This window comes from Gymnoscopelus microlampas (genome assembly GCF_963454915.1).
Source record: "Gymnoscopelus microlampas genome assembly, chromosome: 20".
NCBI lineage: Eukaryota > Metazoa > Chordata > Actinopteri > Myctophiformes > Myctophidae > Gymnoscopelus > Gymnoscopelus microlampas.
The window spans coordinates 42085784-42105567 of record NC_139957.1 but is presented as its reverse complement, the minus strand read 5'-3'; the positions used below and the strand labels follow the sequence as shown (position 1 = coordinate 42105567).

General features: G+C 41.4%; 5 protein-coding genes across 6 annotated transcripts in view; all 5 read left to right on the top strand.

Moving 5' to 3' along the window:
• LOC311036498 (uncharacterized protein) overlaps positions 1-2595 on the top strand; it is a 30713-nt gene extending 28118 nt beyond the window's left edge. The window contains exons 12-13 of one of the 2 annotated variants that reach the window (XM_084045214.1): positions 1580-1902; positions 2399-2595. In XM_084045214.1, coding sequence (XP_083901340.1) covers positions 1580-1891 — 312 coding nt within the window. In that variant the 3' untranslated portion in view covers positions 1892-1902; positions 2399-2595. Of the gene's footprint in view, positions 1-1579; positions 2128-2398 lie in introns of those variants that run through there. The other variant, XM_084045213.1, reaches the window with a different exon arrangement.
• Positions 2596-4398: 1803 nt separating this feature from the next.
• LOC311036426 (heat shock protein beta-11-like) lies at positions 4399-6238 on the top strand. The gene is made up of 2 exons (XM_084045114.1): positions 4399-4995; positions 5642-6238. The coding sequence occupies exons 1-2, from the start codon at positions 4636-4638 to the stop codon at positions 6002-6004; spliced, it is 723 nt and encodes a 240-aa protein (XP_083901240.1). The 5' UTR covers positions 4399-4635; the 3' UTR covers positions 6005-6238.
• A 2714-nt stretch (positions 6239-8952) lies between these two features.
• LOC311036147 (beta-galactoside alpha-2,6-sialyltransferase 2-like) lies at positions 8953-9924 on the top strand (the record flags this gene model as incomplete). Its single annotated transcript, XM_084044674.1, has 1 exon — positions 8953-9924. The coding sequence occupies one exon, from the start codon at positions 8953-8955 to the stop codon at positions 9922-9924; it is 972 nt and encodes a 323-aa protein (XP_083900800.1).
• Positions 9925-12399: 2475 nt separating this feature from the next.
• LOC311036146 (heat shock protein beta-11-like) lies at positions 12400-13041 on the top strand (the record flags this gene model as incomplete). The annotated part of the gene is made up of 1 exon (XM_084044673.1): positions 12400-13041. One exon carries the CDS (start codon positions 12400-12402, stop codon positions 12805-12807), a length of 408 nt encoding a protein of 135 aa, XP_083900799.1. The 3' UTR covers positions 12808-13041.
• A 2714-nt stretch (positions 13042-15755) lies between these two features.
• Positions 15756-16727, top strand: LOC311036145 (beta-galactoside alpha-2,6-sialyltransferase 2-like; the record flags this gene model as incomplete). Its single annotated transcript, XM_084044672.1, has 1 exon — positions 15756-16727. The coding sequence occupies one exon, from the start codon at positions 15756-15758 to the stop codon at positions 16725-16727; it is 972 nt and encodes a 323-aa protein (XP_083900798.1).
• Between the last annotated feature and the right edge of the window lie 3057 nt (positions 16728-19784).

Here is a 19784-nt window from a genome sequence, read left to right as displayed (position 1 = left end):
TATACAGGTGGGGTTTACTGTATTCGCACATCCATTTGAATAGAAACTGGACCACGGAGGCAGGGATGACGCTTGGCTTTACTGAATATCCCAGCTCAGCACAAAATGTACACACAAAAAAGAGACAAAAAATATGTAGTCCTTTTGTCAGTTTGTCTTCTGTTCCAATAACAGGTTATTTGACATCAAACACCCGCAAATTCGGTCAAAAACTGTTAGCGTCCTTTCACTTTCCCTCTCGTTAAATCACTGAATAATTTCACCCGTGACAGCTTCCCAGCATAATATCTGCATCAGCTTCAGGGGGCGCTCTTTACCAAATTACTGTAGACAGTACTACCTAAACAAGGGTAAGCTATTTACATGCATTAACCCATTGAGACCTGGAACGCATCTCTGTCACTTTTTGATTTGAGCTAAAAAGCATTATTTTACACTTTGGCTATTCAAAAATAGCAGATCTACAAGCTCATAGCGCGGCACCGAGTGCCGCGCTATGAGCTTGTAGATCTGCTATTTTTGAAAAATCGAGAAAATGTGTGCAAATCTTTGAATATATACTGTATATATTGAAAGCAAACATTTGTAACTCAAATCTCCTTGACATGGAATTTGAAGACATTTGTAGAATCGGCTTCAGGTTGTAATGGGTTAAACCCAAACACACAAGACACTATTACAATACGAAACAATTTGAATTAAATACGGTTACTAATTTGGCTCTTACAGGGGTCGTGTCTACAGAAAGCGTTTTATGTGCAGAGGAGCGCTTTGGATATCACGTCCAGAGTGTTTATGGACCTCCGCAAACGTTCGAGCCTACATCAACTCAACCGTTGCTCTGGTCAAACGTCCTGTCATCTCTGTTATTAGTACAAATGGAACACATGGACTTCTCATTGGTTGTGTCAACGATTCAGGTCAAAGTCAGGTGGTAAATGAACAGGTTGTCAGACACAGCCAGGAGGGTCAAACGTGACATTATCTCTCCATAAGTTGGAACTATTTTCTGCTTTGAAGCGCCCAGAGCACTCCACCAACAAAAAAAGGGCCAACGCTGTGTCTTTACTATTAGATATTCATGGCATACAGGCAGCTAAAAAAAACACTTCCACAAAATAAGCCGCATAATGCAAATGTCAGTTAAATTGCACTAACCCCTAGGGCAGTGGTTCTCAACCTTTTCAGGCCGCGACCCCCCAAAAGAAGCATATTTGAACTGGGGACCCCCCAAAAAGAAGCATATTTTAACTGGGGACCCCCCAAAACAGATAAATATTGTGAAAATAGCCAGATCTACAAGCTCACAACAGCATCTACAAAAGCTTGTAGATCGGCAATTTTCCAAATGTTGCCTCTTTCTTATGTTATTTGAATATTTGGCCAATGTTTGACCAGTTTTTATAGTAAAGTTTGTTTATCACATTTGATGCAGTAATGGTCTTTTGTCATTTCATTTTTTGTTTATTTTTTGTATTAGAGAGGTCATCTGGGGACCCCCCCCCCCAAAAAAAATCTTGTGGGGACCCCCACAACATCAGTTAGTTAACATCTAACTAGCTGATGTGTAAATCAACAGGTGGGGACCAACATGGCAGAGTACCTACGGCGAGCGGCGACCGCTCAACCCTTCCCGCACGTCTTGTGCCTCGGCGATGAAGTGGCGACGCGCCAGGCCTTTACCGTCGTGTCGGACAAGGCCATTGAGGCGGACACGTTGCTGGGGGCTGTGGATCTGTGCTTTAAGGCTTTCTTTGTGTTGGACATCAAATACCCCAAGCAGTGTCTCCCCACCTGGGAGTTTATCCAACACACAGTGTATCAGATCGACGGACACGAGTCCTCCAATGTCAAGTTTTTGAGGGCATCCATTTTTTCCGCCCACGCTTAAAGGTAGGGTAAGTGATTTGCAATTATTCAAATAATTGCAAAATGGGTCTATGTTCTGATAGTGCTCGTTACTATAGAGTGTCCTGTCCATATAAGGAGCCTCCCATGTCTCTCCAGCTCTTTATTAAACAGAAAATGCATTTTCAGTGCTCTCTCCTGATTGGCTTAAAATGTTGTCACCTACCTGAAAATGTACTATATTCTGTTTACTAAAGAGCTGGAGAGACCCCTGTGACCGAACAAACACTCTGTAGCAATGATTACTATCAGAATATAGTACTTTAACCTTTAAAGAAAAAAGAAAAAATCACTTATCCTACCTTTAAGTCTGTCTAAAGGTACACCGACAGAGAGAAGCAGACTAAGGGCCCTATTTTCGGCCAGCGCCTTACCCATTATCCCTAAACTTCTTTGCCATTTTTGACTATTTTGAAAACATTTTCAAATAGTTCAAAGCCAACCTACAAGCTCACAACGTGTCGATGTAGATCGGCCAGTTGACGTTTAGGGATAATGGGGTAAGGCACCGGCGAAAATAGGGCCCTAAAAGTCTTACACACCAGCAGCATGGCGAATAAAGGATCTGAAAATGTGTCAGTGAATATTTCAGATCAAACTATTGATTTTGTGACGCTTCAGTCATACAGGTTGATGCTTTTAGTCACGGTTGAAAATCGACCTCTTTTTGAAAAATTGTCGCTTAATCGGCACATATTTGTGTTCTGTGTGGATGTCTTCATGACACAAACAGTTTAAATATTAGTGAGGACCAATTGAAAATGGGTGAAGTCCTCCTTTAAGTGTGAATTCCATCCATCCCATGGTGCCTTTTAGTGAAGTGATTAATTGTGTCAAAAAGTTGACAACTGCAAAAAATAATAACACAAAACCACAACGAATAAAGGACTGTAGCCGTCCCATGTCCTCAGGGCACACAACACTTTAATTGTGTCAAAAGGTTGACACGTGTGTTTATAGAAACTGTACCCAGTACCACAATTGCTGTTCATGTTATGTTTTGGTTATTCCTATTGGCACCTGTAAGCAAATACCCTTTGGTTGCTCCTGTATTATACTGTATAAATATATACAGTCACACTTTGCAGAACTGGTCCTGGTGTTTTGTGCAGCCTTTTTTTCTTTTCTTTTGTAACTTTGCCAGACAATGATGATTGTCAAAATGAACCGTTCATATATACTGTAGAACCCTGCAGTCTTATGTAACTGTTAGGCTGAATACCAACACACACAGGCGCGTACACGCACACACACACACACACACACACACACACACACACACACACACACACACACACACACACACACACACACACACACACACACACACACACACACACACACACACACAGGGTATTCAGCATGACAGTTGCATAAGGTTTGCAGGGTTACAGGGTTTGGGGGGGGGGGCTTTTGATTCCCACCAACCATTCATATGGTTGGTGGGTGGGCACATGTTTTATCCCTGCTTCCGTTCACACTGAATTAAACACAGTACATGCATTTCCTTTTGTGAAATGTAGACTGTCTGGTATGTTTTAAATTCATGTTTTAAATTCATGTTTGATAACATCACAATTTGACCATTTAATAAACATGGATGTTATAACCACAGCGACACTGGCTCTATTTTGGGCACATTTTCTAATTGTGTCAAAAAAAGAAATACATATATATATATATACACACAACCTTGTAGTATCTCCATATTTTTCATTAGAGTTTTTCTTAAATGTATGTCCTACATCGTTCTACGCGAGTGTCACACAAAAAAAATATGAAAAGAGCCGATCTACAAGCTCACAACAGAGCACAGACGACTCAACCCTTCCCACACATGTTGTGCCTTGGTGATGAAATGCCAGGTCTTCACCATTGTGTCAAACAACGCCACTGAAACAGACACAACATTGCTGGGTGGGACACATTGCTGGGTGTACTGTTACTGTAGCTTAAGTTCAAGTTGTTTTATTTGTCATTTACACAGAATACTGGGTATTAACGCTGATGTTCAACACAGTCTTCTACTGCTAACTGCTACTACCAGTAATGATACTGTCATATATGTTTTTAGAGATTGTGAGTCAACCGTGACAGACCCTTTGTGCTCAAAATGGAAGCAAGTCTCTATTAGGAATTTCACACGCGCGCGCGCGCACGCACGCACGCACGCACGCACGCACGCACGCACGCACGCACGCACGCACTCACACACACACACACACACACACACACACACACACACACACACACACACACACACACACACACACACACACACACACACACACACACACACACACTCCTTTGAATGTTGTCAGAGAGAGAGAGAGAGAGTGAGAGAGATAACCTCATAGGACAATTTTAGAATATGACTGACACTGTTGGTAGTCAACACACACACATGCACACAGACACGACACCCTGTCAGGAATGTAACTGGATCTTTCCATCAGGGTATAAAAAGCCGGGACGTTCACAGAGGGAAGACAGAACGAAGAGAGAGAGAGACAGACAGCAGAAGACTGGAAGACTGGAAGACAGAGCGAAGGCCAACTAAACCAGAGGACATCTAACTTCTAAAGCCAACTATAAAAAAACATCATCAGCTTTGAGCAGAGTACTTTTTGAGGAAACCCTACCGTGAGGAAAGCTATAGTTTTTAAGGCTAAGGTTCTAAGTTTAAACTAGTGTAGAGCTATAACTGCCCGGAGGCCAACCTAAACAATGCTTAGCACCTTCCACCATCAGCCATCCGCCCTCCTCGGCCCTGCACCCGGCCTGCTGATGTCACCCTTCACGGATTTCCACTGGCCCGTCCGCAGCCTCTGGCCCGAGACACGCCCCCTGTTCTACCAGCTGGAACAGGAGATGGTGCGTAACTTCCAGCTAATGAAACAGAACATGGACTACATGGAGCGCCTGCACCAACGCATCTGGGACGAGATCGACCAATCGGCGCCGTCCGCCACCACCACCGCCTCCTTTAAGCCAATCACATTCCAGATGAGCAAGGACCAGGGCGGAGCCTTTGCGCTCACACTCAACACCAAGGACTACACCCCCGAGGAGCTGTCTGTCAAACAGGTGGGTGGAGTCATGGTCAGGGTTTCATTATTAACCACAAGCATCCGTATTCCGGGGGGAACATTAGCCAATAGCCTATCTACAGTACAGTGAGCTGGTAGATCGACTATTGTTGTCAAAGACATTTGGTGTAGACTGAAGAAAAGCTGTTCAAGAACAGTAACTCAAGTCCATTTGACATGTATATACAGTATGTAAAGTATGGGAACAGTCTTGAAGAACAGTCTTGCTCCCCATGTAGCATGTTAAAACTCGCAAGTGTTCACAATCTCCTTTAATTGCTTCATATGAATGTGATATCTTCCTACATACATTTGTGTTTTTGTCACCTTTTTGGTGCAATAAACACAGTTAAAAGTAACGCAAAACAATACTCTTACGAGGCATTATGGGAGATGTAATGAGTAGTAGTAGAAGTAGTAGTTGTCGTAGTATTACAAGTATTAGTAGTACTAGTACTATTGCAAGGTTTCACCTCGTCATCCTAAAGCAGTGTTTGTCAAAGTCAGGTCTGTAACTTTAAAAGAGACCTGTAAGGATCCATTTGGTTGCATTTGTACACTCTCAGATTTTTTGGGGGTCCTTGAAATAAATAAAACGTATGAAAACCAGAGTCCTAAACTGTCAACTTCCTTCTTCTGGACAGGTGGGCAGGAAGCTGCGGGTCAGCGGTCGCTCCGAGAGGAAACAGGAAGTGGACAGCCACAGCTCGTACCGCCTCCACGAGTTCCGTCAGGAATTCGACCTCCCCGACGGCCTCAGCCCCGACTCCGTCACCTGCTCCCTGGACGGGGGTCTCCTCCGCATCCAGGCGCCCTGTGAAAGGGACCCCGCAGGGTCCAACGAGAGGGTGGTCCCCATTACCGTCGCCCCACGGGCAGAGCTGGCGTCGACCGCCACGTCACCCAAGACCACCGCAGGGGCGAGGCTGGTCCCCATTACCGTCACCCTACCAGAAGAGCTGCTGTCGACCACGACGCCCTCAGACACCAAGACTGAGACGGACTGAGGAGTCAGGCGTGGACCCCGGATCAGATGTTTTCCTTTTTCTACAAACTCGATTTTATTTTGATTTTTAATCTAGAATGTCAACCTCTTTCTGGACATTAATGATTTATATGTGTCTGTTTAATCGATAATGTGCTTGATTCACGAGGTGTTTAAATCAAATGTGTTTAATAAAAAGTATATGATCAATAAGACTTTTAATGGAGAAATGTCAATAAAAGTAATATGACATGGATGATCTAAGAGAACTATAATGATTGAATGTAACTTGTTGCTAAATGATGAGGGTTTTGAGGACATAAAACCGGGGGCGGATCCTGGGTCCATGGTATCTAGGCATTGGCCAGACTGATAACATGGATTCACTCTCACGTTCCTCCACGGTATCAGTCTGGACTTCGGCCCATAGGGAGCGAGTATGAGAAATCCGAAAAAGACCGGGCCAATCAGTGACTGTGTTTCAACTGCTGTCCATACAACAGTGAAAAGCATCAAAATCATTTTCTGATCTTCTCAAACGATAAAAAAAAAAGATAGCAGTTCTACAAGCTCGTAGCGTGGCACAAAGTCAAATTTCCCCCCAGAATATGGAAGTGTATCTATCAAATGTATCTATAGAATGTATGTATAGTTTTACATTTCTATCAAATGTATCTATAGTTTTTTCATTTATTTTATCTAATATTTTTATTGTATTTCATTTTTTTCATTCTCCAAAAAAAATATTTAAAATAAATGAAAAACGTTATCGAAAGAACACGGCCCCCTCACGTATTAGGATGGCAGGGTGAGTCACCAGAACCAAGGACGGGTGTTTCTGATGAATCTAACATGTTAAAAATGGAGTTTGAAGTTACAATGGGTTTGTATAGGAAGGGGGCCTGTCTGATAAAATGTATGTCAAATATATAAATACTGAATCAAGCAACTTAAAAATGGTCTGGGGGGCTGACAAAAGCCTGAGTAGACGATAAAATGACCCAACGTTTTTTTTAAAGTGAAATATCCCTTTAAAAGTTCTTAAATTGTCACTTTATAAATGTGCAGACCCTGTATACACTTACACTGTATGTTGGTTTGTTTACTGTTGAGTGAGAGTGTAACAATGTTGCACATTAATCCATTAAGACATCTCTGTCATTTTAGATTTATTTGGCTACTCAAAAATAGCAGATATGCAAGGTCTGATTGCCGAGAGCTCAGAGAGCTTGTAGATCTGCTTTTTTTTTTTAATTGTGAGGAAAAAAAAATCTAATCTTTGAATTAAATATATATACATATTTTAAAGCAAACATTTGTAACTCAAATCTTTGCTTCTGGGGGTCCCAGGGAACAACATATTTTGAGATGGGGGTCTGCGTAGAAATGTTTCTGAGCTCACATGTGAAATGTCCAGGTTATGGAGGTTTCTTGGTTAACCCTTCGTAGCAGAGTAGTGGAGTTGCAGTGGAGTCAGGCATGTGAACACATAGGAGCTAACCAGTGCTGGATCACCCACTGCCTTCTTAGGACAAAATGCCTTTTTAATGCTACATAATTCCTCTCATTTAAATATCTCTTGCTAAACTACAGTTGCTGTCCACCCTGCTGTCATTCAATACAAATGCTGTTTATGTTTGCAACTATTTGTGTATAAACCAAAACGATTTTCAAACAAAAGAAATCAAAATCTATTACTCTACTCTACTACAATTTTTTTCAAACTTTAGTTACTAGTTACTTTGAAGATTTTGAATATTATTACAAAACATACATTAACCCTACATTTACATATCAGCCATTTGAAAATAGCCTATCGACAAGCTCACAATGCATCGCAATGCGACTCATTGTGAGTTTGTAGATCTGCTATATTCAAAACACTTTTATTCATTTGAAAACTTGTGAAATGGGACATTCTGCATAATGAGTACTTTTATTTTTGGTACTAATACTTTTGCACTTTCACTCAAGTAAACACCGGAATTGAGCTGATGTGCCTCATGGTAAACAATTGACTCTTTCCTGTGGTGAAGAAGACTGTGCATGGTGGGTTTCTATGTGAGATAAGTCACGTAGAAACGTGTCTTATAAGGCCAAGTCACCTCATATGGGATGTACACACATGTACACACATGTAGGCCAAGAGCTACTTCTGGATTGATGAGCTGTAGGTTTTTTTTTGTGGTTGAAGCGCTACTCTAAAGCATGAGGCTTTTCCGGCTCGCACGAATCGAGGGGTTTTGAGCACAGCCTCATCCTTTGCTTATTTGGGTCTGGATGAGCATTACTGTATGGTCGATGAGGAGCAATGTGAATTTTGATGTATTTTAATAGGTAAGTCTGTCTTGTTGTTGTATAAACATGAAATGTTTTTATTTTAATTAATATTTCTTTTTATTGCTTGCCAGTTGTGATAGCTTTTTATAAAGTGAAAAAAATAAGTTTTTTTCTTTTTTTTTTGTAAAGCAACAAGCTCACAACAAGCAACAAGCTCACAACAAGCTGATATTTTAAAAATATTTGTATACATTTGAAAACTTGTGAAATGGGACATTCTCCATAATGAGTCCTTTTTACTCCAGGTACTTAAGGAACATCTGATCTGTGGTTTACAATACAGGATATTATTCAAAAGTGTGGACTTGATACTGCAGTAGGGTCTGCCGACAGGCTTTTTAATGGGTTAAACTGTAAAAATGCTTAGGGATTATCAATAAATCATTATCATTCATTTTTGTAACTTCTATAAAAGTATGTACTGCAGGGCACGTGGTGCAAAAGGTACAAGGTATGTTTTTTGTTTTGTTTTTAGATATTACATTTTTTATTGAATTGTTTAAAACCAAAGGCGTTTAATGTGGTTTTGTTGTCTTTGCAGCTTTTACGTTAGTTTTATGGACTGTACTCCCAATGTAAAAGTAAGACCATCGTTCGGCTGGGTGTAGCCTACTACAGCATGAGTCAAATATGAGGCAACGGTGTAAGCTGATGCTGGTGATCCTGGCTTGCACTCTCCTTGCATCTTGGATTCTCCGTTTCCCTGATGCAGATGTGGTTACTGTGCCCTCAGGAGCGCAACAGCGTCTTGCCAAGAAGAGCCCAAAGGAGCTACTGTGTGAACTGAAGACCCGGGCCATGCTGAGGACGGTGGACGGATCGGAGCAGCCCTTCTCCTTGCTGGGCTGGTCCGGTCTGGTGCCCTCCGTTCCTCTGGAGCAGCTCCACAGACGGCAGGAGAACCAAAGCGGCTTCGAGTCCTGCGCTGTGGTGGCCTCGGCCGGGGCGATGCTGCACTCAGGACTAGGCAAGGAGATTGATTCCCATGAAGCAGTTATGCGGTTCAATCACGCACCAACAGGGGGTTACGAGAAAGACGTGGGAACCAGAACGACTTTTCGCCTCATTAACGAACAGATTCTGTCTAACCCTAAATTTCATTTCAACACCAGCTCTCTCTACCAGAACGTCACCCTGGTGACCTGGGAAAAAGCCCCTAATGGCCTCAACCTGACCAAGTGGTTTGCCCATGGAGAGCTGTTCAGCCCGTATGTAGAGCGCCGCAGGCTGGACCCTGGTCAGCCCTTCTACGTGCTTCACCCCAGCTACGTCTGGCAGCTCTGGCAGGTGATTCAGGGAAACACGCAGGAGAAGATTACGCCGAACCCGCCTACCTCTGGCTTTATGGGCATCCTTATGATGATGGCGCTGTGCGATGAAGTGCACGTGTACGAGTACATTCCCTCCACGAGGCAGACGGCTCTGTGCCACTACTTTGAGGATTTCTACTCCATCATCTGCTCCCTGGGCGGCGTGGAGGCGTGGCACCCCCTCGAGTTTGAGAAGAGGTTGATCCGGCAAATCAATACGGGCTCTGACACTGACCTCAGAAGAGGCAGGGTGACGCTTCTTGGATTCAGCACAGTCAACTGTGACCTCTGAGATATTAAATACTGTTACGCTCCCTCAGGTAGGTAGAACCTACCTGATGAAGCTCTACAATGCATTGCGATGTGAGGTTGTAGATCGTGTTCAAGTGGTTTTATACAAAAAATGTACATATTATACAGTGAGATTTAATCTTTTTCTGGGCATCCCTTACTTTTCTTGTAAATAAGGGACGCCCGGTGGATCGTAGTGTACACGCTACCTAACACTGCATGTGTGCGCTATGTTATAATGTCAGTTTTAATTAGGTTTAACGTAAAGTTAAGGAGCCTACACACCAATGACATCACGTGTTTTTAATATGTTCAACTATCAAATGTCTCAAACCCAGGAAACGTGCAGTAAGCAGCAGAGAGTTGCAGCCTTCTGCTGCAATACAATGAATGAGAACCGGATACGTATTTCCGTTTGTGGTAACAATGAGAGCTTCCGCTACTACACACAACACATTGACGAGAAGAGACACTTTCATTTTCTCAAGGAGATTTGTTTTGATTTATCAATGTAGAAAGTTTGACATTTTCATAAATTCAACAATGTTTAGTTTTTTTTTTTAATGGCCAAAACATTCAAAACACATGCATATTAATGTTCATTGATGCTCTTCCATAATGGATGGTTCCAACTTTTTTTGTTCAAATTCAAAACAAGGAGTCATGAGGTGTTCATCTAACTACAGAAATAAGGGAGAAATGGGAATAATACTATATTACAACTGCTTAACGTACAGTATATAGGCCAATAAAGCTGATAAAACATAAAACCTTACAATGTACACTATGGTTTACTGATCTAAGCAACTATTGATTTGAAAAAATATACATCAAAACGTGTAAAAATTCACACAATTATGTTTCAACATTGACAATAGCAATTAGAAATGATTATACAAATATTATTTCATATGTGATGCTTTCAGAGATTGCGATTTCCATTTGTTCAAAGGGAAACATCACAACGTCTCAGCATGCTAACAAACAAGGACTTTAGTGGGGGAAAAATAGTTCAGGGGTCTTAAACGTTTTTCAGGCCAAGGACCCCTTAGCTGAGAAAGAGATGAAGCAGGGACCCCCACCACATATTTTTGTTAAATGTGTGTTTTCAGAAATGTAACCACTTAAAACCCTCAATACCTTTTTTCCCTGTACACCAAACCTCCTCGCGAAAATAGTCGATCTACAAGTTCATAACTCATTGTGAGCTTGTAAATTGGCTATTTTCGGCTAATGTTCCCCCCAGAATAGGGATGCTAGGGTTCAAGTGGTTCATGGAAAATGTTGTATTAAGTCAGTATCTCTGAGGACCCCCTAGGGGTCCCGGAACCCCTGTTGAAGACCCCTGCATAGTTAGTCATGCTTGTAGTTGTGCATACTGTGTTTATTGCAGCCATGCACACTGCTTCTGAGGTTCTGTATAGTAATGCTCTGGTCTTATACTGACACCTAGGGGCCTTTTATGGAAACTGCAGTACTGTTTCGTCATTGCATGAGCATGTTTAAACTTACTTTTCATCCAGAGTTGGTTATAACATTGAATGTGTTTAAACTCTATGTAAGATATACATTTATTTATAAATGTCCATTGTATTTATTTTATAAACCACACCCTAGCTTAGAGGAAGGGTTCCAAACTTTTCAGGCCACGACCCCGCAAAATAATCATATTTGAACTTGGACCCCCCACTCTGACACACACTTTGTAGGCATTGTACGTAGAATTGTAGGCATTACACTTAGTTTGACTCTGTTCCACAGATAAATATTGTGTGTAAATAGCCAAACTACAAGCTCACAATGGTGTTGTGAGCTTGTAGATCGGCCATTTTCACAATGTTTGCCTCTTTCTTATGTAATTTTTGACAAGTTGGCCAATTTAGTATTGGTCTTAAAAGTCCCTAAATTTTCACTTTAGAAATGTGCAGATACCCTCTAAACCCTAACAATGCATGTTGGTTTGTTCACAGTTGAGTGAGAAAACAATGTTGCACATTAATACATACATTAAGACCGGGAAAGCATCTGTGTCATTTTAGATTTCTTTGGCCATTCAAAAATACAGCACTCATAGAGCGGGACCGAGTGCTGCGCTATGAGCTTGGAGATCTGCTATTTTAGAAACATTTTGAAAATCTGTGCAAATCTTTGGATATATATATTTTTAAAGCAAACATTTGTAATTCAAATCTTTGCTGCTGGGGGGGGACCTCCTGAGAAGAAAAGCAGGAGCAAAGATTTGAGTTAAAAATGTTTGCTTTAAAAAATATATATATTCAAAGATTTGCAAAAAAAAAATCACAATTTAAAAGAAAATAGCAGATCTACAAGCTTGTATGGCGGCACTCACCTCGTCATCCTAAAGCAGTGTTTGTCAAAGTCAGGTCTGTAACTTTAAAAGAGACCTGTAAGGATCCATTTGGTTGCATTTGTACACTCTCAGATTTTTTGGGGGTCCTTGAAATAAATAAAACGTATGAAAACCAGAGTCCTAAACTGTCAACTTCCTTCTTCTGGACAGGTGGGCAGGAAGCTGCGGGTCAGCGGTCGCTCCGAGAGGAAACAGGAAGTGGACAGCCACAGCTCGTACCGCCTCCACGAGTTCCGTCAGGAATTCGACCTCCCCGACGGCCTCAGCCCCGACTCCGTCACCTGCTCCCTGGACGGGGGTCTCCTCCGCATCCAGGCGCCCTGTGAAAGGGACCCCGCAGGGTCCAACGAGAGGGTGGTCCCCATTACCGTCGCCCCACGGGCAGAGCTGGCGTCGACCGCCACGTCACCCAAGACCACCGCAGGGGCGAGGCTGGTCCCCATTACCGTCACCCTACCAGAAGAGCTGCTGTCGACCACGACGCCCTCAGACACCAAGACTGAGACGGACTGAGGAGTCAGGCGTGGACCCCGGATCAGATGTTTTCCTTTTTCTACAAACTCGATTTTATTTTGATTTTTAATCTAGAATGTCAACCTCTTTCTGGACATTAATGATTTATATGTGTCTGTTTAATCGATAATGTGCTTGATTCACGAGGTGTTTAAATCAAATGTGTTTAATAAAAAGTATATGATCAATAAGACTTTTAATGGAGAAATGTCAATAAAAGTAATATGACATGGATGATCTAAGAGAACTATAATGATTGAATGTAACTTGTTGCTAAATGATGAGGGTTTTGAGGACATAAAACCGGGGGCGGATCCTGGGTCCATGGTATCTAGGCATTGGCCAGACTGATAACATGGATTCACTCTCACGTTCCTCCACGGTATCAGTCTGGACTTCGGCCCATAGGGAGCGAGTATGAGAAATCCGAAAAAGACCGGGCCAATCAGTGACTGTGTTTCAACTGCTGTCCATACAACAGTGAAAAGCATCAAAATCATTTTCTGATCTTCTCAAACGATAAAAAAAAAAGATAGCAGTTCTACAAGCTCGTAGCGTGGCACAAAGTCAAATTTCCCCCCAGAATATGGAAGTGTATCTATCAAATGTATCTATAGAATGTATGTATAGTTTTACATTTCTATCAAATGTATCTATAGTTTTTTCATTTATTTTATCTAATATTTTTATTGTATTTCATTTTTTTCATTCTCCAAAAAAAATATTTAAAATAAATGAAAAACGTTATCGAAAGAACACGGCCCCCTCACGTATTAGGATGGCAGGGTGAGTCACCAGAACCAAGGACGGGTGTTTCTGATGAATCTAACATGTTAAAAATGGAGTTTGAAGTTACAATGGGTTTGTATAGGAAGGGGGCCTGTCTGATAAAATGTATGTCAAATATATAAATACTGAATCAAGCAACTTAAAAATGGTCTGGGGGGCTGACAAAAGCCTGAGTAGACGATAAAATGACCCAACGTTTTTTTTAAAGTGAAATATCCCTTTAAAAGTTCTTAAATTGTCACTTTATAAATGTGCAGACCCTGTATACACTTACACTGTATGTTGGTTTGTTTACTGTTGAGTGAGAGTGTAACAATGTTGCACATTAATCCATTAAGACATCTCTGTCATTTTAGATTTATTTGGCTACTCAAAAATAGCAGATATGCAAGGTCTGATTGCCGAGAGCTCAGAGAGCTTGTAGATCTGCTTTTTTTTTTTAATTGTGAGGAAAAAAAAATCTAATCTTTGAATTAAATATATATACATATTTTAAAGCAAACATTTGTAACTCAAATCTTTGCTTCTGGGGGTCCCAGGGAACAACATATTTTGAGATGGGGGTCTGCGTAGAAATGTTTCTGAGCTCACATGTGAAATGTCCAGGTTATGGAGGTTTCTTGGTTAACCCTTCGTAGCAGAGTAGTGGAGTTGCAGTGGAGTCAGGCATGTGAACACATAGGAGCTAACCAGTGCTGGATCACCCACTGCCTTCTTAGGACAAAATGCCTTTTTAATGCTACATAATTCCTCTCATTTAAATATCTCTTGCTAAACTACAGTTGCTGTCCACCCTGCTGTCATTCAATACAAATGCTGTTTATGTTTGCAACTATTTGTGTATAAACCAAAACGATTTTCAAACAAAAGAAATCAAAATCTATTACTCTACTCTACTACAATTTTTTTCAAACTTTAGTTACTAGTTACTTTGAAGATTTTGAATATTATTACAAAACATACATTAACCCTACATTTACATATCAGCCATTTGAAAATAGCCTATCGACAAGCTCACAATGCATCGCAATGCGACTCATTGTGAGTTTGTAGATCTGCTATATTCAAAACACTTTTATTCATTTGAAAACTTGTGAAATGGGACATTCTGCATAATGAGTACTTTTATTTTTGGTACTAATACTTTTGCACTTTCACTCAAGTAAACACCGGAATTGAGCTGATGTGCCTCATGGTAAACAATTGACTCTTTCCTGTGGTGAAGAAGACTGTGCATGGTGGGTTTCTATGTGAGATAAGTCACGTAGAAACGTGTCTTATAAGGCCAAGTCACCTCATATGGGATGTACACACATGTACACACATGTAGGCCAAGAGCTACTTCTGGATTGATGAGCTGTAGGTTTTTTTTTGTGGTTGAAGCGCTACTCTAAAGCATGAGGCTTTTCCGGCTCGCACGAATCGAGGGGTTTTGAGCACAGCCTCATCCTTTGCTTATTTGGGTCTGGATGAGCATTACTGTATGGTCGATGAGGAGCAATGTGAATTTTGATGTATTTTAATAGGTAAGTCTGTCTTGTTGTTGTATAAACATGAAATGTTTTTATTTTAATTAATATTTCTTTTTATTGCTTGCCAGTTGTGATAGCTTTTTATAAAGTGAAAAAAATAAGTTTTTTTCTTTTTTTTTTGTAAAGCAACAAGCTCACAACAAGCAACAAGCTCACAACAAGCTGATATTTTAAAAATATTTGTATACATTTGAAAACTTGTGAAATGGGACATTCTCCATAATGAGTCCTTTTTACTCCAGGTACTTAAGGAACATCTGATCTGTGGTTTACAATACAGGATATTATTCAAAAGTGTGGACTTGATACTGCAGTAGGGTCTGCCGACAGGCTTTTTAATGGGTTAAACTGTAAAAATGCTTAGGGATTATCAATAAATCATTATCATTCATTTTTGTAACTTCTATAAAAGTATGTACTGCAGGGCACGTGGTGCAAAAGGTACAAGGTATGTTTTTTGTTTTGTTTTTAGATATTACATTTTTTATTGAATTGTTTAAAACCAAAGGCGTTTAATGTGGTTTTGTTGTCTTTGCAGCTTTTACGTTAGTTTTATGGACTGTACTCCCAATGTAAAAGTAAGACCATCGTTCGGCTGGGTGTAGCCTACTACAGCATGAGTCAAATATGAGGCAACGGTGTAAGCTGATGCTGGTGATCCTGGCTTGCACTCTCCTTGCATCTTGGATTCTCCGTTTCCCTGATGCAGATGTGGTTACTGTGCCCTCAGGAGCGCAACAGCGTCTTGCCAAGAAGAGCCCAAAGGAGCTACTGTGTGAACTGAAGACCCGGGCCATGCTGAGGACGGTGGACGGATCGGAGCAGCCCTTCTCCTTGCTGGGCTGGTCCGGTCTGGTGCCCTCCGTTCCTCTGGAGCAGCTCCACAGACGGCAGGAGAACCAAAGCGGCTTCGAGTCCTGCGCTGTGGTGGCCTCGGCCGGGGCGATGCTGCACTCAGGACTAGGCAAGGAGATTGATTCCCATGAAGCAGTTATGCGGTTCAATCACGCACCAACAGGGGGTTACGAGAAAGACGTGGGAACCAGAACGACTTTTCGCCTCATTAACGAACAGATTCTGTCTAACCCTAAATTTCATTTCAACACCAGCTCTCTCTACCAGAACGTCACCCTGGTGACCTGGGAAAAAGCCCCTAATGGCCTCAACCTGACCAAGTGGTTTGCCCATGGAGAGCTGTTCAGCCCGTATGTAGAGCGCCGCAGGCTGGACCCTGGTCAGCCCTTCTACGTGCTTCACCCCAGCTACGTCTGGCAGCTCTGGCAGGTGATTCAGGGAAACACGCAGGAGAAGATTACGCCGAACCCGCCTACCTCTGGCTTTATGGGCATCCTTATGATGATGGCGCTGTGCGATGAAGTGCACGTGTACGAGTACATTCCCTCCACGAGGCAGACGGCTCTGTGCCACTACTTTGAGGATTTCTACTCCATCATCTGCTCCCTGGGCGGCGTGGAGGCGTGGCACCCCCTCGAGTTTGAGAAGAGGTTGATCCGGCAAATCAATACGGGCTCTGACACTGACCTCAGAAGAGGCAGGGTGACGCTTCTTGGATTCAGCACAGTCAACTGTGACCTCTGAGATATTAAATACTGTTACGCTCCCTCAGGTAGGTAGAACCTACCTGATGAAGCTCTACAATGCATTGCGATGTGAGGTTGTAGATCGTGTTCAAGTGGTTTTATACAAAAAATGTACATATTATACAGTGAGATTTAATCTTTTTCTGGGCATCCCTTACTTTTCTTGTAAATAAGGGACGCCCGGTGGATCGTAGTGTACACGCTACCTAACACTGCATGTGTGCGCTATGTTATAATGTCAGTTTTAATTAGGTTTAACGTAAAGTTAAGGAGCCTACACACCAATGACATCACGTGTTTTTAATATGTTCAACTATCAAATGTCTCAAACCCAGGAAACGTGCAGTAAGCAGCAGAGAGTTGCAGCCTTCTGCTGCAATACAATGAATGAGAACCGGATACGTATTTCCGTTTGTGGTAACAATGAGAGCTTCCGCTACTACACACAACACATTGACGAGAAGAGACACTTTCATTTTCTCAAGGAGATTTGTTTTGATTTATCAATGTAGAAAGTTTGACATTTTCATAAATTCAACAATGTTTAGTTTTTTTTTTTAATGGCCAAAACATTCAAAACACATGCATATTAATGTTCATTGATGCTCTTCCATAATGGATGGTTCCAACTTTTTTTGTTCAAATTCAAAACAAGGAGTCATGAGGTGTTCATCTAACTACAGAAATAAGGGAGAAATGGGAATAATACTATATTACAACTGCTTAACGTACAGTATATAGGCCAATAAAGCTGATAAAACATAAAACCTTACAATGTACACTATGGTTTACTGATCTAAGCAACTATTGATTTGAAAAAATATACATCAAAACGTGTAAAAATTCACACAATTATGTTTCAACATTGACAATAGCAATTAGAAATGATTATACAAATATTATTTCATATGTGATGCTTTCAGAGATTGCGATTTCCATTTGTTCAAAGGGAAACATCACAACGTCTCAGCATGCTAACAAACAAGGACTTTAGTGGGGGAAAAATAGTTCAGGGGTCTTAAACGTTTTTCAGGCCAAGGACCCCTTAGCTGAGAAAGAGATGAAGCAGGGACCCCCACCACATATTTTTGTTAAATGTGTGTTTTCAGAAATGTAACCACTTAAAACCCTCAATACCTTTTTTCCCTGTACACCAAACCTCCTCGCGAAAATAGTCGATCTACAAGTTCATAACTCATTGTGAGCTTGTAAATTGGCTATTTTCGGCTAATGTTCCCCCCAGAATAGGGATGCTAGGGTTCAAGTGGTTCATGGAAAATGTTGTATTAAGTCAGTATCTCTGAGGACCCCCTAGGGGTCCCGGAACCCCTGTTGAAGACCCCTGCATAGTTAGTCATGCTTGTAGTTGTGCATACTGTGTTTATTGCAGCCATGCACACTGCTTCTGAGGTTCTGTATAGTAATGCTCTGGTCTTATACTGACACCTAGGGGCCTTTTATGGAAACTGCAGTACTGTTTCGTCATTGCATGAGCATGTTTAAACTTACTTTTCATCCAGAGTTGGTTATAACATTGAATGTGTTTAAACTCTATGTAAGATATACATTTATTTATAAATGTCCATTGTATTTATTTTATAAACCACACCCTAGCTTAGAGGAAGGGTTCCAAACTTTTCAGGCCACGACCCCGCAAAATAATCATATTTGAACTTGGACCCCCCACTCTGACACACACTTTGTAGGCATTGTACGTAGAATTGTAGGCATTACACTTAGTTTGACTCTGTTCCACAGATAAATATTGTGTGTAAATAGCCAAACTACAAGCTCACAATGGTGTTGTGAGCTTGTAGATCGGCCATTTTCACAATGTTTGCCTCTTTCTTATGTAATTTTTGACAAGTTGGCCAATTTAGTATTGGTCTTAAAAGTCCCTAAATTTTCACTTTAGAAATGTGCAGATACCCTCTAAACCCTAACAATGCATGTTGGTTTGTTCACAGTTGAGTGAGAAAACAATGTTGCACATTAATACATACATTAAGACCGGGAAAGCATCTGTGTCATTTTAGATTTCTTTGGCCATTCAAAAATACAGCACTCATAGAGCGGGACCGAGTGCTGCGCTATGAGCTTGGAGATCTGCTATTTTAGAAACATTTTGAAAATCTGTGCAAATCTTTGGATATATATATTTTTAAAGCAAACATTTGTAATTCAAATCTTTGCTGCTGGGGGGGGACCTCCTGAGAAGAAAAGCAGGAGCAAAGATTTGAGTTAAAAATGTTTGCTTTAAAAAATATATATATTCAAAGATTTGCAAAAAAAAAATCACAATTTAAAAGAAAATAGCAGATCTACAAGCTTGTATGGCGGCACTCGGTACTTCCACAGTACAACAATATTTAAGTCACAGGAGCATGAATTATTTTATGAGTTAGTAATACAAATGTGTGTGTGTGTGTCTGTGTGTGTGTGTGTGTGTGTGTGTGTGTGTGTGTGTGTGTGTGTGTGTGTGTGTGTGTGTGTGTGTGTGTGTGTGTGTGTGTGTGTGTGTGTGTGTGTGTGTGTGTGTGTGTGCATGCATGCGTGCACGTCTGCGTGCACGAGGGAGTGAGAGAAAACACTCGCTGGGGTTTGTGAGGTTCTATATTATAATGTCAGCATCACCTGCCTGTTGCACCGTACAATGTAAGTCAACGAGGAGCATATTTTGCATGATCAACTTCTAGTCAATGGAGCAATTATTTTGGATTTCTTGCCCACCTTTGGAGTTATATCATGGCAAGGTAACCACACATCCCTAACCTCTACCACAGTGGTCTAGTCCTCTAAGCAGCTGCAAGGTATTCAGACAGAGTGTGTGTGCGCGTGTGCGTGCGTGTGTGTGCACAGTGCACACACACACTAACTGTACCCTGTTACAACTCACGGTTATCTTCAACATCAGCCTCAACACAACAGACATGATGTGTATGTAGGCTGTTACGTCAAACACCAGACCTCTAGCTTTAACTTGAAAGGAAATAGCAAACTCACACAACTCACTACCTTCAACAGCAGAAACAACACAACAGACACACTGTGTAGA

Excerpts from the sequence above, each read along its gene's own strand:
- LOC311036426 (XM_084045114.1), top strand. The coding sequence starts at position 4,636 with ATGCTTAGCACCTTCCACCATCAGCCATCCGCCCTCCTCGGCCCTGCA. Across the intron at positions 4,996-5,641 it reads AGGAGCTGTCTGTCAAACAG|GTGGGCAGGAAGCTGCGGGT; the intron begins GTGGGTGGAGTC and ends TCTTCTGGACAG.